Raw genomic sequence first — 16,995 nt, forward strand, 5'->3', positions numbered from 1 at the left:
TCCTAAAAAACTTAGTTTAAAAACGTTATGATGGAAAACAGTAAATGTCATGTAATTTCCCCATTAAATGATTATATATAAAACCCATTGTTACAAAAATTGGTTGCCTAACAGCAATATTAAAAGTAATAATAATGAAAATACTGAATCAAGACTTCTCCGAAGTCAAACATGAGTTTAAAGTCATTTAAACATTTGGAAACTCTACTTTTTGCACAATTAGGGAAACATAGTAAAGGGCTTTCTTTTCTTTTTGTGTGTGTATACTATTTAATTAAATCAAGCGCACGGTTTTTTTAGTGGTCTTTGTTTTGTTTGTTCATATTTTAGAAATTCTTCAAATTTTTATATACTTCAATTCGTGCTTTCGTTTCTAAATGAATGCTCGTTCGTCCTTTATACTTATTGCTATTTTACTTTTATGGGTAAGGAAGGAACTCGAGTTTTAATCGCGACAAAGAGTGGTGTTTGGAGTTCTTTCAGTTAAAACAGGAAATGAAAGAAAGTAACGATTGTTTCTCACAATTATTACTACCCGGGCAATGCCGGATATTTTTGCTAGTTTCAAATAATTGACTTAGCGATATTATCAAAAAAAAGGGGGGGGGGACGAGGGATCATGTTGCAGATTTCATCATTGAAATTTCAGGAGGTTTATTTCTTTTGGGGGGGAGGGGGGATACTACATTGCACTTGAGGGGGATATTCGATTGCACAATTCAAGGGGATCCCTACAGATGAGCCAGGCATACCCTCCCGAAACTTGTAAATCGGGCTCTGAACGTGATTTTGTATTGAGCATGGTCAGAAAAAGAGAGTTCAACTGTATTTGTTCGATATACGATTTCGATTATTTTTTGTGAAAACTCTTTTCTAGGGTGAGATCATCGATTCAGTCGAACACCATATAGCAAGGGCGTCTGAGGATGTTCGAGAAGGGACTGAAGAAATTGCAAAGGCTGTCAAGAGCAAGAGAAAACTTCGGAAAGTAAGCGATTAGGATTAATCTTACAAGTCATATCTTAACCTCTACAGGAAACAACAGAAATTTAATTGATCAGTGATATTGTTATTGATTTCGCGTACGGACTATATGCACTAAAAAACCACGAAAATATGCATACACATATGCATTAAAATACTACACTAAAAACTAAAAATTGCACTTTAATATTTTTCAAACAGGCTAAGAAAGTTGACATTATTAAAAGAGAAAAAAAGCTTCATTTTTTCATTTTGTTACTAAGGCGATGAATACATTTTAAAGCAATTATATACACAGAAAGTGATATGCTCATTAATCACTTTTATTGCAATATGATCTTATAGGTTCGCTTTTGTTAGAGAACGTCTCATCATTTCATATACAGGGTGTTCCGTTTTAACCTGCAAGACCTCTATTTTCGCAACCGTTAGTCCTAGATGCATACTTCCAGTTACAAAAATGTTCAAAATCAGATGCGGAGTAAGATATTGAAAGTTTGAAGCGAAAATAAAAATGAGTCAAAAATACAAAATTTAACTTTTTATACGGGCCCTAGGTCCGCTAACTTATATTTAGAGAAATAATCTCCATTGAAAACGATTAAAGACACAAAGAAGTTGACATCAGTGCCACCAAAACGCAAGGAGATATTCCAGTTCAAAGTTTTAAGGGACCATACAGAAGATAAGATTGGAACTTATCGCTCTTTCAGAAAAATGACAGGTTGTCAAAATAAAAAATAAATAAATAAAAAATAATAAAAAAAACAAGGTATTTATATTTTTCATTGCTATTCAAAAATTCATGCAAATGTTATGCCGTGATGCGAAAAAACTCACTGCAAAACCTCGAACAATTTGAAAACCACACTCTATGCACACATATGATTTTAAACACTTGTTAACTGCTATATTTTACCCCAAAAGGGATTTATGACGGTGAGTGTGAAGTGGTGTAAGTCACTAAACGCTGCGTTTCATATCTTGGTGAATATCGGTCGTACTAATTTGAAACTTTTTGTATTGGAATTGTATTCCAATGGAGATTATTTCCCTAAACATAAGTTAGAAGATCTGGGGCCCGTGTAAAAAGTTAAATTTTGTATTTTTTGACTCTTTTTTATTTTTACTTCAAACTTTCAATATGTTAACTCAGCATCTGGTTTTGAACATTTTTGCAGCTGGAAGTACACATCTAGGACTAACGGTTGCGAAAATAGAGGTCTTGCAGGTTAAAACGGAACATCCTGTATGAAAATGAAAGTATCTTTTCAACTTCTACAGAGTCTCTTTAAAGAAAAGTAACTATCTAAATAAATAAAGCAATAGAAAACTCAGCAATATGCATTTAGATTTGAAACTTTGCCGTTTATATGTACTAACGTCAAAAAAAAAAAAAAAAGTATGTAAATTGCATATCGACTTTTGGGCTATATTAATTATCAATGCTCTGAGGAAGGTGACGTTTCGTACTCTTTACATTTAAACCCTAATAATTACCAGACTTTTCCCGGGAAATTTTGACCGTTGAAAAACTACGTGTTATTTCAATAATGTAAACAGTCGATCGATGACGTTTTCGAAACGTTTATTTAAAAGCACTTTGAATGCTCGAAGTTTTATGGCATATTTTATGCACTTTTAATTTACCGAAAACTCATGTAAATACAATGGCTCGATTAGTGGGTAGAACTGTTTTTAAATGTTGATTTTTACTTTTTTTCTGTTTTTGTTGGAGAAAAGCACTGAAAAATTTGCAAATTTTTCCACTTCTTTTTTTCCCCTCCGCCATTTCGTTACTTCGTGTCTGCTTTTTAGCTCAGTTACTATTGATACGTCGAACATTAAAATTCAAAAATTTCCAATTTTAAATCTCCCATTTTTCAAATCTCAACACCAGAGCAGTCCCAACTATTCATCGAAGCATGGTATCCAAATCATGTCATTGTATACAAAAACGGCTAAAAGTGCATAAAATAAACATTAAAAAATGTTTCAGTGCAGTATTTCAATCGAGTATTTATTAAGTCTAATTCCTACATCATTATCTTTACTCAAAATCTCGTTAAAAAAATCTTGAAAATCAGCCTCTTTTTTTCTTCGAGCGCCTTAAAGTTGAGTCTTACCTTAAGCCACTCGCGTTACGACGTTACCGTCGCAACAGACGGTATCGGTTACGATGTGTTGCGACGGCATCGGTTACGATCGTTCAAATTGTTACCATTTAAAAACAGAAACATGTGACACATAGGGTAACAGCACCGGTAACAGACATGCTGAAGAAATCGTTCTCAAATTAACTCAATTTTCTGAGCCTTTTAATGTATTTAGACTTTTTAACCGACTTCAAAAAGGAGGCGGTTATCAGTTCATACCGTATGTATGGTTTTTTTTTTTTTTTTTTTTTTTTGTACACTCACAGTGTCTCACCTAGTGAACCGATTTTGATTATTCTTTTTTTAATGGATAGGGGATGGCTCAACTTAGGTCCCATTATTTTGTTTGACCATATTTGTTCTTAAGAAAAAAACTTATGGGGAAAAAAAAAGTAAACCTTCACCCAATTTCCCTATTAAATCCTTATATATTACTTCTGTAGCCTGTTTTTGGTTTCTACGCGAGATTTTCCTCAATTCTTGATCAATTTCTTTGATTTACACCTTATTTTAAAGCTTATCGTGCAGGCTACTGACGAAAAATAGACCCACGGTCGAAAAATTGTTTTTTCGAGCAAAAAAACCTGTTTTAAAAAATCAGAATGAGGTGTTCGGTTAAATTTATAACTTTAACTTGCACTGTTACCGACAGAGCTGAATAGCTTGATCGGCAGAGCGTTTGACTGGTAACCAGGAGAATGCGTGTTCGGACCCACGTCCGGACAATCTGCATCAAAAAATTAGAAAAATATCGCGCATTACATGAACAATGAATAACAAATATGAGAGAATACATGAGGTAGAAACGCTCCTAGCTGTTATGAAAACTTGATGCAACACGGAGCTAAATTGATACTCAATTGTAAGGTTTTTTTTTTTTTTTTAAGCTTTGGCTCCAGGAAGAAAATTAAAGCATAATGTAAGCGAAAATATAAGTATCATGTTTAAGATTTCAGACTACATTGGAATTGTTTTTTGTTCAGTAAAATATAATAAATCGTATGTTGAAACATAGATTCTTCTGAGTTTTTTACTCTTTGTACAAATAAAAAAAAACTACCTCAATTTAAAGGGTAATATATATATTTTTCTTCTTTTTGCAAAAAAAAAAACAAATAGCGTATCACATTTTTACTACATTTGAAAAGCTACGCTTAAAAAAGAACTTAGTTCAAATTATTTTGTATTTTAACCGTGCTGTTAAATGATTAACACGTGCTGCCATCTAAGTCATAACGGTTCAAACAGCCTACGATAACAAATTGTAAAAATTTTCAAAAATAGAAACACTTCTCGGCAAGAAAAAAAGTTTAAAATTACCTGTGTGTGTGTGTGTGTGTGTGTGTGTATGTGTGTGTGTGTGTGTTTTTTTTTATCGGTAGAGCGTTCGGCTATAAACTGTTTGAACTTCGGGCCAGTTCGGGCTGTCCGACATAATAGCAAATTTGCAGTAATATTACCTATTACATGTACTCATAACATACAACATATAACACACGTAATAAAATAAATGCAGTGGGAGTGCTATTTAGTGTTTCGACTCCTTTATGCAGGCTGCAGTTATCATTCAGATAAGTTGACTGCTAATCGAAAGGTGTTCTTCCCTTTTTTTTTTTTTTAAGCTTTGACTCCGTCCAGACCACTGAGCATAACGTAAGCATAAAAAAAAGTATTAGATATACCTCAATGGAATCCTTTTTGTGCAGAAAAACATTTTCATTGTATGCTGAAATGTAGATTCTTCTAATAGCAGTGTTCGAACTTTTGTACAAATGAAAAAATACTACGCCAAATTAAAACTACGAGTTTCATCCAGTAAATCTTTATTTATTCGAATACGATATAAAACATTAAAATTATTATCAAATTCATTTGTAAGAAATCATTTTCTTCTCCTCTGCTTTCGGCTGAAAAAAAACAAAAACATTTTGTTTACGTTCGAAAAATTACACTTAAAAAACGGACTCAGTTCAACTGGTTTTGGTTTTGAATTTTAAGTGTTCGATTAAAAGAAAAACAAGTGTGGGCTTTTAAGCCGTACAGGTTAAAGAAGCCTGCTATGGGAAATCGTCGAATATTCAAAAATAAAAACACTTATTTTTTCAACCGAATTTATTACTTCTCTAGAATGTTTGTTTCAATCGCTACGTGAGATCTTCCTCATTCTTTAATCAAATTCCATGTTTTACGAATAATTCTAAATCGTATCATGCTGGCTAATGACAAAACATAGACGCATGATATTATTACAGTGGCTCCCAAAAGTGTTCGTACACCTACGACTTTCAATGAAATAGGCCATTATCCATTGGTTAGAATTAATATTTCGGAATAGGTATTTTATTATAAGATCTATGATCTATTCTTAACAAAACTACATGAAAATTTTCAATAAAACATTAAAACATAATTTTTAAAAAATCAAAAACCAAAAATTGCCGGAAATTTTATCTCACAAAAGTCTTCGTACACTTTGGAAAAATGTTAAAAAATTAGTAAATAATCTAACTTTTTACAAAGTTATTATTTAGTAGAATATCATACAGTATCAAAAACAGCTTTTAAACGTATGGGAATAGATTTCATTGTTTTTTTCTTTCTTTTTTTGTGTAATTTCTGAGTAAGTGTTCAGACGTACTTCGAGTCTTACTGTTTCTAGTTCGCTTTTCGTTTCAATGGTGTATTTTCGTAATCCAGCTACCAGATATCTCCAAATATGTTCCGTTAAGTTCAAATTTGGCGATCGAGGAGATATTTCGAAGTTTAGGACAATTTTTGAGGCACCAAACGCAAACGCGTGCTTCTTGTCGTTATCTTGATAAAAAACAAAGTTGTTTCCGATTACCAAATTTTGGGCTAATAGTTTAAAATTGTTTTTAAAATATTTAAATAAACAGAATGATTCATTATTTCATCAAAAAATTCCAAATTTCCAAGTCCGAATGCTGTAATGCACCCTTACACTAGAACACCTTCACCGTCCTGATTAACTGATCCAACTAAGTTCCTAAGTTTAAATTCCTCATTTTTTCTTCTATTTACAATTATACAACAATTTAACCCAAAGTGTTGAATTTATTTTCATCTATAAGTAAGACGTTGTTCCAAAACGTTTTGAGCTTATTTATCATTGATATTACGACGAAAAGCGTAAGCTTACTGTTTTTCGTACGAACAAGAAAATTTCTGTGCGATGAGGTCCTATTTAATCCAGCTAATCAGAGAACTTGGCGAACAATTTTAGGTGAAAATTAAACGTAAAATGTTTCATTCAATTCTGCAGAAACTTTTTCAGCACTCAAATGTGAATTTTTCTTAATTTTTTTAACTGTAAACCTCCGATGACGCATTGTTAACTTTGCCAGTTGACCTTTTCTTACCTTGTTTTCGATCCGATTCCTTTCTTTAAAGCATTTTATCAAGCACTTTACTATAGAATGGAATAAATTAACTAATTTAGAGACATTTCAAACCAATTTACCGCTATTGTGGCGAAAAAATTCAACTTTCGAATGGTGTTTGTGGTTTTTTTTCGAATACCAGCCATTTTAAAGTAATAAGCAAAATATTAAGGAATAAATACACAAAAAATTAAAGCCAAATGACCTTTAAGAGTCAACACAATGCAAAAATAATAAAAAAACGACATGTGATAACTTTAATCATGAATTTATTCGAAAATATTTCAGTGTACGATGACTTTTGTGGCGTATTTTTTCTATGTCTCATCGTTTTTGACAAATTTCAAAAATAAAATCTGGCAATATTTTAAAAAAAAACTACTGGGTTTTATTCAGAATGGCATAGGAATGGTGTGAAAAAAAATTGGACTTCATATTCGAATTCAGTTTTGCGTTATTTTGGTTTTACTACAAAATTTCAAAGTGTACGAACACTTTTGGGAGCCACTGTATATTTTTTTGGGCGAAAACTTTTTTACTGTGTTTTATTACGCATTCCTTCAATGAATAGCATTCGAAAAGGAAGGCTTAGTTGCTAGGTTTGTTGGAGCGTCGTACTGTTAATCAGAATGGCACCAGTTCAAATCCGTGCCACTAAACATCTCTTTAATGTTTCTTTTTTTTTCCTTCAGATGCTCACATGAGAATGACTGTATTTGCCACAACCTCTTTTTTCACATGCAAAATTACTGATTTTTCACGTGTCACTCAGCCACACTTTTAATGATATTTATATTTGCATTGAAAATACGTACAACCAAAAGGGGAGCGATGATCAAATTATCACAACGTTGTATTTAACGAGGTTTTGTTACTGAAAAACCTCGTTAAATACAAAGAAGGCTCTTCAAATTACATGCCTTCTTTTGTGCGCTTACTTTTTTCCGTTTACTTTTTTCGGTTTTTCTTCATAATATTCTTTCTTTGAAATTTTTAAAGAGCGAAATGCCTTATGAAACGGTTCGAAGTACAGTGCGGAGTTCCGCACGGGTCGACTAGTGATTAAATATAAAGCCAATTGTTACAAAAGTTTGGTGCCATACAACAGTGATATTAATAGTAATTGTAATGATAATTTTGAATGAAGGCTTCTCTGAAGCAAGCATCATGTTTTTTCAGTGTCATTGATCTGTAGTGGGGGTAAACCTAACCGGGAAGCGAGGTACTGTCTGACCATCGATTACATGGAAAGGTTAATATTCGGTTTATTGGCGGAAATGGTCGTATATATTAGTTTATAGGGATGTTAGTTGATTTGTTTCAGATGTGCACTTTTGCCTCTCTATTATTTAGCCTTAGTTTCGTAGAAATGAAAATTTGCTCACAGCAACATTTTTTAAATCTAAAGTGCATTCGATCTATATTCTCACGGCAAAAATTTATTTATTTATTTATTCACAACACAGTTTTGAGCTTACAATTTTGCTTTTACGTCGTTGAACGAAATGAAAACATTTTATTTTCTTTTTATTGTTTTCATGGTAGCGATTTTTGTTTCCCCTTATTTTATTTTTGAAAATGCAATAAATGAATAAGGCACTAGCGACATTATAAAACGCGAGCATCCTAATCCCATCGTTATTTTCCCTTCTCCCCTGCTAGATTCATTCACATGGAATCGTCTTTACTTGGCAGATTGCCAAATTACATACAATCCGTGGTCAAACAGTAATGCAATGATGAGGATCTGCTTAACCTTCACAATGCTATCAGGTTACGTTTGCTTCAACTATGTGTATGTGTAATGTAAGACAAACAACGTTAGAGTTGTTTGTCTTACATTACTGTTCAGCTCAAAGGTATTTATTTATCTTATGTGTGTGTCGTAGTATTTTTATCGTTATCATCTATGCCAATAACAGATGATCGGGGCTAAGTAAGGAGATACAGAATTGCATCACAAGCATCTTGTATGCTGTGAAATGTAAATTAGTTTGGGAAAACGTAATATTTAAATGCTTATAATTAAATGAACACACAAATAAATTCCAGGGAGGAACAAAGAAAAGTTTTTAATGCCAATCGCTTAAAGTTGAAGGCGTGTGGTTTTTTTTTATTTATTTATTATTTTTTTTATGGAACATTTTATGAAAAAAATAAGGTGAAGTTTCGTGATGGTAACTTCTTACTATTTCTAAAATACATTTACACTAAGAAGAATAAAATAAAAACATTTTGAAAAAAAAAAAAAAATAGAACCTACTTCAAAAGTGCTCTAAAAAGTGAAAAAATAATTTTATTCTATAAACACCATCGATAATACTTTTTAAAATATTTTTTGAAGTTGGCGCAAAAACGATAGATAAAATCATTCACAGCCATAACACAACTACAACTATAAAATTAACCAGACCCAGTTTCTTCACTACCACATACATTATGCATTGATGACAACATATTTGAGTAACGATATAAATGTTTCGATTCTAACTTTTGATTTAAAAAAAAATAAGAACGGAGCATGGTTACACTGGATTTTACTTCTTGTTTTAGCGCCAACTTCAAAAATTGTGTTTAAAAGTATTATCGATGGTGTTTAAAGATTAAAATTATTTTTCACTTTTTAGAGCACTTTTGAAGTCGGTTCTATTTTTTTATTTTTTTCTAAAGGTTTTAATAACACTATTTTTCTCTCATGCAACTACATATCATCTAACGTTTGGCTGCTTCTGCATCCTCTGGATTAGTTAGTTCTATTTTTATATGCTCAATTTCGAAAAAAAGTCCGACCCCCAGTAACAAACACCAACAATTATGACGATGCCTTGTAACAGATAGGATGAGGAAAGGATAAGTGATGGACAGAATTCCCCCTTTCTCTTCAAAATGTGCAAAAGTTCATTATTTTTAGATCTAAAACATTATTAAATTCAAATGAACATGAAACACCGACACACCTTGTGATAGCTGTTCATAACCTTCCACTACTGCCTTGTAAATACCAACGGGCACATAAAATTCACTCTGAAAACACTAGATGGTTGCACTATATTCATGGATCGCAGAAACATCACTTTTTCCTACCTTATTATTCTTATTATTTAAATTCAAACTTACGACTGTTTGTTACTGACCCTTGTCTGTTACTGGTGCCGTTACCCTAAAGTAGATGTCTTAATTGTAACGCATAATGCAACCTTACTGCTAAATCTTAGATTTTTAAAAACTATTGACCTTTTTCTAATGTTAGTTTCTAGGGACTTTTTCGTATTCTGAGGACATATTTAGGGAATGCTGTTTTCCTTCTCATGAGGATTTTTAGGGATTGTTGTATTTATTATAACGCGGTTTTTCGGGAAAAGTCTTGATTGATATAGGGATTAATACTGTTATCCTTAGCATTATTCCAAATGTTAGGGACTTCTGTTCTTATTCTAATGCGGGTTTTCAGACCTTATTGCAGTTTATGTTGTTTAGAAAATTTTATCTTTGTTTCAACGTGGACTTTTAGACTTGTTCTTACTCTTATGGAGATTTTTAGTGGCTAAACGTTGCACACCAAAGTAGGGTAAAAATCAGTTTGAAATTAAAACTAACAAGCATCTTTTAAAACCATTTCTAAAAAACACAAATCAGTTCGAACAAAAAAAGTATGAAATAATAATCGTACGACAAGATAGGCACAAATCAAACAAATATTCATACTTATGTTTTTCCAATGTTATGATTTGATTTTGAACTTTTCTGCTCAATATTATTTTAAAGTCCACTAAAATAATTTATGTTTTCTAAAATTGATAAACCATGTTTTATTTTCTTTTTAGGTGAGAATCCTAGTCATCGTTGCTGTTATCTTCCTAGTGTGTTTGTTAACAGGAATCATCATACTTGTCAGCTAACTGTTGTAATAGTATTACCTATGTAAAAATTCATATTTTTGTATTGGAAAATAAATATTAAATCACTATAATGTGCCTTGGACTTGGAGTAAGCAAAGAAACACTTTACATATTTTCACCCCAAGTTTATTGCGAACCGAAGCAAAAAAAAAGGGGGGGGGGGGGTTCATTCAGATTAATTTTCCCAACATTGGCAATTTAATGTGATTTAATGGTTAACTCTCCAAATATCGCCAATAGTGAAAAAATTGAAACCAGATTTTAAAAAAAAAAACGCCAAATTTGTCGCTAAGTTGGCGATAAAACTTGGCGACCAAAAGCTTGGCGATATATTGCCAAACTATAACACCACTTGAGTTTGCATTAAAATTAACAATGATTTTCACCCAAAAAAGGTGTAAAAGACCCCCTTTGGAACATCCGAATGCAACCAAAAAGTGAGGTGCACAACTAGATCCCACAAAGAGCCTAGGTGCCTAATTTCAACTTTCTAGGACATACCGTTCTTGAGTTATGCGACATACATACGTACATACAGACGTCACGAGAAAACTCGTTATAATGAACTCGGGAATATTCAAAATGGATATTTCGCGTGTCTATACTTTCTTAGGCACTTATCCACGTGTGGCCGATTTGAAAAAAAAAAAAAAAAAAACTCAACATTCATTCGGAGGTGAGCAGAATGGAAATTAAGGCCGATTTTTTGAGTGAAAATTTTTTTGCGAATACAATACTTCCTTTTTTGTAAAAGGAAGTAAAAGAAATCCCATTTTTTTTACTTAATAGAAGCTTAGCTAATTTTAGCGTTATATTTCACCTGCTACCAGCGACCAGGAACTGTTAGTTTATATAAAAACAATATGAAATTCATTCTTTCAAACTCTTCGAACATTTACTCTTTACGCATTATTATTTTTTTTTTACTTAGTAGAATCTTGGAAAATTCCAGCGTTACATTTCACCAATTACCAGTGACCTAGGGCTCACTTTAAAAAGTCAGTAGCAAAGTTTGCTACCACTAAAGAATACAAGTAGCAAACCTAGAGTTCAAAGCAGCATTTCATAAGCAGTGTTGCATTAGTTTGTAATGCAAAAACTTCAACAAAATCATTACTGTGTGACAAAATGCAATATGAAATAGTTACTGAACAACGGTTCATGCTTAAATGCAAGTTGTGCAAACTCGAAGTGCGCACCAAGTAACCCTAAAAGAGGATTGGTAAAAGAGAAAAGTTATCGCCAAGCATGAATTGCGGGGCAGCCCGATTTGCGCTCCCCCCCCCCCCCATTGAAGAAATCCCAGCGTTACATTTCACCAATTACCAGTGATCCAGGGCTCACTTTAAAAAGTCAGTAGCAAAGTTTGTTAGAGCTAAAGGATACTAGTAGCAAATCTAGTGCTCAAAGTAGCATTTCTAAAGCAGTGTTGCATTAGTTTGTAATGCAAAAGTTTCAACAAAATCATTACTGTGTGAACAAAACGCTATATGAAATAGTGGGCTAGTGCGCACCAAGTAACCCTAAAAGAGGGTTGGCAAAAGAGAAAAACTATCGCCAAGCATGAATTGCGATCTTTTCTCCTTTCGGATGAAGAACGATCGCAATTCCGCAGGGGTTGACATTTCTGTAGTTTTATCGGCAAAACTTTGGTGGCGAAAATAAATGAAGTGTAAGTGAAATTCATTTTGAACTTGTTGTGGTGCAATACATGCACATTGGATGTCGTCTTAATTTTGAAAAAAAAAAAAAAGAAAATTTATTGCTTCCGCAAAAACTAATTTATTTTCACTTTTTTTTTTAGTTTCTTCCTTTTCTTGCTTTCGTTTAAATATAATTTTTCCGTTTTTGAAAAGCTTAAGAGTTTGCTAATGTCACAGAATCAAAGCTCTGTCACACCTAAGAGAGAGAAAAAAAAAAAAAAAAACACGCCCTCCTAACTATTTTAGAACTTGATTGTAGCTCCAAAATCGTTGTTGATAAAACCGTGGCAAAGCTCATAGGACGGATTTTCAACATTCCACTGTAAACGGTGACCATCAAAAGATGCTTCTAGAGAATGTTGTTCGTGACGAAAGAATCGGAAAATATGTCCAGAGACACTACTGCACAGATCCATACTCATATACACTGAGGAAAAGCAGTAGTTTATAAATCTGACACAGATTAACACAGGATCAGAGCCAAAACTGATTTGAAATTCTAAGAAATAAGTATGAAACTGTCCTGCGGACGAACACAACTCCAACTAGAGAACAAATACAACAAGCCTAGACGTTTCCTTTTAAGAATATTGTAGAAGGAAGTCAATGTTTATAACTCCATCTGATACAAAAATTTTTTTAAAACTCATTAAAAAATAAATGAACTATTCATCCACTGAAGTATTTTCATTTACTCTCCGTTGGATTACCTAAACTTCAGTTTGGATCCCCCCCCCCTCAAATTTGTTTCTGTGACTTGTCCAGTTAAAGTACAAAACCACTGTTAAGTTCCAAGGATAGTGGTTTTAAACAATGATATAAGTTTTAAAAGTCGAAGATTGCTTTATGAAACTAAATACAAATGGTTACGACAAATACTGAACATAATGGAGTTGAAGCGATTTTTCACCTACTAAAGGGTCATCATTAAGCATACAGTCGACTCTCGATAGGTCGAATTCTCAAGGGACCAGTTAAACCTCCGAATTATTGGTAGTTCGAGTTATTGGAAGTTCCCACAAACTTTTCAAGAGTCTGGGAACCAATGAGAAGTTAGGGATAAAAGAATATTCGAGGTTTTGAGTTACCGAGAGTTGTCCGTATATCTTCGGTTCAGAGCAACAGTAAGGTATCTGAGACCAAAAGCAATATTAACACATTGCCTACTAGGGACGAGATAACTCGTCCTCCAGCCAACACGTTGCTATATTTTTTTCAGCGGGTTCCATTGGCTTTCCTGGCTGTTCTGCCGCGCATAGACGAACATTTAGACAAGATTCAAAAAGAGAACACAAGACGGTGCCACTACTGCGTTTGCTGTGAAAGCATTTTCTGATGCAAGCATGCGTGCTCGCGATCAAACGAGTTAGCGCGGGAGTTTTTTGTACTGTAGTCTGAGTAAATAAAAACGTAAAATGAGTAAACGTAAGTATATATCGCTCGAAGAAATATGTTACTTTATCGCTTGATGAACTAGTTGACGATGATGAGAGGGACAGTTGCAACTTGAGCGACAGGTAGAACGACAACGAAGATACTAATTTCACCAACCCTGAACCTGCTATTTTAGACCTTCATTATATGCTGTATTATTGATGAAAAAGTCCAATAAAACTGTTTTCCTTCAAATTGTTTCAAATAATTAGCTTAGCGCAGAGTCCATATATGGGCTGTCGACAACGCAGTCAATGTGTTAAGATATCCTACTGTTTCTCTGCGGGAACGATTTACATATACAGTGGCTCCCAAAAGTGTTCGTATACTTTGAAATTTTTTAGTAAAACCAAAATAACTCAAAACTGAATTCGAATATGAAGTTCAATATTTTTTCACATCATTCCTATGTCATTCTAATTACAACCCATTGGTTTTTTCAAAATATTGACGGATCTTTTTTTCGAAATGGGTCAGAAAACGAAGAGACAGAGAAATAACACGCCACAAAAGTCATCGTACACTCAAATATTTTCGAATAAATTCATGATTAAAATTATCATATGTCGTTTTATTAATATTTTTGCATTGTGTTGACCCTTATAGGTCATTTGGCTTTAATTTTTTGTTTATTTATTCCATAATATTGTGCTTACTACTGTAAAAAGGCTGGTATTCGTAAAAAACAGCAAACACCATTCAAAGTTTGAATTTTTTTTCCCATAGTAGTGGTAAATTGGTTTGAAATGTCTCTAAATTAGTTAATTTATTTGGTTGTATAGTAAAGTGCTCGATAAAATGCTTTAAAGAAAGGAATCGGACCGAAAACAAGGTAAGAAAAGGTCAACCGGCAAAGCTGACAAAACGTGGTCGGAGATTTAAAGTTAAAAAAATTATGAAAAATACACATTTGAGTGTTGTAAAAGTTTCTGCAGAGCTAAATGAAACATTTTACATTTAATTTTCACCTAAAATTGTTCGCCAAGTTCTCTGATTAGCTGGAATAAATGGGACCTCTTCCCGCAGAAATTTTCTTGGTCGTGCGTAAAACAGAAAGCTTACGGCTTTCGTCGCAAAATCAATGATAAATAAGCTAAAATCATTTTAGAATCATGTCTTACTTACAGATAAACATTAATTTAACATTTTTGGTTAAATTGTTGTATAATTGTAAGTAGAAGAAAAAATTTGGAACTTAATCTCAAGAACTTATTTGGATCAGTTTATCAGGACGGTGGAGGTGTTCTAGCGTGAGGGTGCATATCAGCATCAGGACTTGGTAGTTTGTAATTTTTTGATGAAATAATGAATCATGCTGTTCCTTTAAATATTTTAAAAACCAATTTTGAACTCTTAGCCAAAAATTTGGTTATTGGAAACAACTTCGTTTTTTTATCAAGATAACGATAAGAAGCACACGGTTTTCAACGTTTGCGTCTAGTGCCTCGAAAATTGTCCTTAAGTTTAGAAAATACTCTCTTAATCTCCAGATTTTAACTTAATGTAACATATTTAGAGATATCTGGAGGCTAGATTACGAAAATAGGGCTTTACGACAAAAATAGAGTTAGAAACAGTGAGACTCGAAGTGTGGTTGAACACTTACTCAGAAATTACGCAAAAAAAGAGAAAGAAAAAGAATGAAATTTATTTCCAGACGTTTAAAAGGTGTTATGAATTCTGCATGATATTCTACTAATTAATAACTTAATCAAAAGTTAGATTATTCAATAATATATAGACATTTTATAAAGTGTACGAAGACTTTTGTGAGATAAAATTTCCGGCACTTTTTGGTTTTTGATTTTAAAAAAATTAAGTTTTAATATTTTTTAAAAACTTTTCATATAGTTTTGTTAAAAATTGATCATAGGTTTTATAATTAAATACCTATTCCGAAATATTAATTCTAACCAATGGATTGGGGCCTATTTCGTTGAAAGTCGTAGGTGTACGAAGACTTTTGGGAGCCACTGTAAGTTCAAGTGAAGAATTATTGTCGAATATTAATTTTTAAAACTTATCTTTTTCATGTATTTCATAATCGGAATTTTAGTACAAACAAAAGTGAATATTTAAAATATTTTTTTTCTTTTTTTTCATTCTGAAAATTTCACAAACTTCAAATTTCTATATTAGATGACCCTCTCAAAAGGTGTTAAGGGGAAATCTATTTTATAGTTACACATAAAAAAAATTATCGGAAAAAATAAAGCGACTTAATAAATGAAAAATAATCAAATAGCTTTGTGCTACAAAATTAATAAAGTGAAAAACCAATGTAACTTGGTGATTACCATGGTTAAAAAAGTACAATATCTCAAAAAAATGAAACAAGTTTGCTGTACTTTCTTAAGATTTTGTGCTTTATTTACGTTGGCTTTTCACTTTATTCAAAACGAATTATATTTTTTAAAATAAAATGTCACTGACTGGCAAAGTTTAAAAAAATAAAAAAAAAATTTAATGAAACTTGGTTGCTTATTATAAAATTTCACTTTGCTTTTACATTAAACCAGTGGTACCAGCACGGCATTGCCCGTAATAGAAAAATTAAAAGGTCTTTTGGTTCGCCTGTATATTTACAAATAATGTATGGTGAATTTTCTCGCCATTGGCTTGTACCCATGTTACGGTTCCACGTTATGATAATTTCGTATCTCGCCAATTGGCTTGTGCCCATGTTACGGTTCCACGTTATGATAATTTCGTAACTTACTCGTCCATCTTATGATAGTTTTGTTCTTAAAATTGGAATAGAAAAAGAACCACATCGAATTTTTGAAAAATTGCTTCGAGTTGCACACCCCTATGCTACAAACTAACTTTGTGCCAAATTTCATGAAAATCGACCGAACGGTCTAGGCGCTATGCGCATCACAAACATCCAGACATCCTCCGGACAGACTTTCAGCTTTATTATTAGTAAAGATAAAGATTGAACTCATTTTTGATATTAAAACAGAAACAGGCTCAAAAATGCATCTCACCGAAATTTACTCAAACGAGGTTTTTCAAGGTTGTCACAATCTAACTTTTTTCTATTTGCAAAACATTGCTAACCATTGATTAAGCCTATGTAATCTTATTCTATCAATTGTCAATTATTAGCAGAAATATGTCAATGGTGACAGTTTCAACAACTATGTTCATCAAGATAAAATCACGTTTCGACTTATAATCACTGTTAAAGACAGTCTCAGAAATTTTTCTAAATAAATCAACTTTAACTTCATTTCCATATTAAAAATGATACGATAATGAACAGTAACAAGGTAAGCATAGGAAAGAGCGTAGCAGAGGCTAGTTTATTTTCATCACTCAAAGAAAAGTACTTTCGTAAATTTCATTATCGATTGAGCAATGTTTAGCTTTAGAACATTTGGTACAGATTACATTGTTCAATAAAGAAATTATA

At 32.6% G+C, this 16,995-nt stretch overlaps 1 protein-coding gene across 1 annotated transcript in view; it reads left to right on the top strand.

The window, feature by feature from the left end:
• Positions 1-10,500, top strand: part of LOC129217622 (syntaxin-1A-like) — a 32,116-nt gene extending 21,616 nt beyond the window's left edge. Inside the window, exons 8-9 of the mRNA XM_054851950.1 lie at positions 878-988; positions 10,366-10,500. Of these exons, the coding sequence (XP_054707925.1) occupies positions 878-988; positions 10,366-10,440 (186 nt within the window). The 3' untranslated portion in view covers positions 10,441-10,500. The remainder of the gene's footprint in view (positions 1-877; positions 989-10,365) is intronic.
• Positions 10,501-16,995: the final 6,495 nt, after the last annotated feature.

The sequence above is a fragment of the Uloborus diversus genome, chromosome 2 (genome assembly GCF_026930045.1).
Source record: "Uloborus diversus isolate 005 chromosome 2, Udiv.v.3.1, whole genome shotgun sequence".
Classification (NCBI taxonomy): Eukaryota; Metazoa; Arthropoda; class Arachnida; order Araneae; family Uloboridae; genus Uloborus; species Uloborus diversus.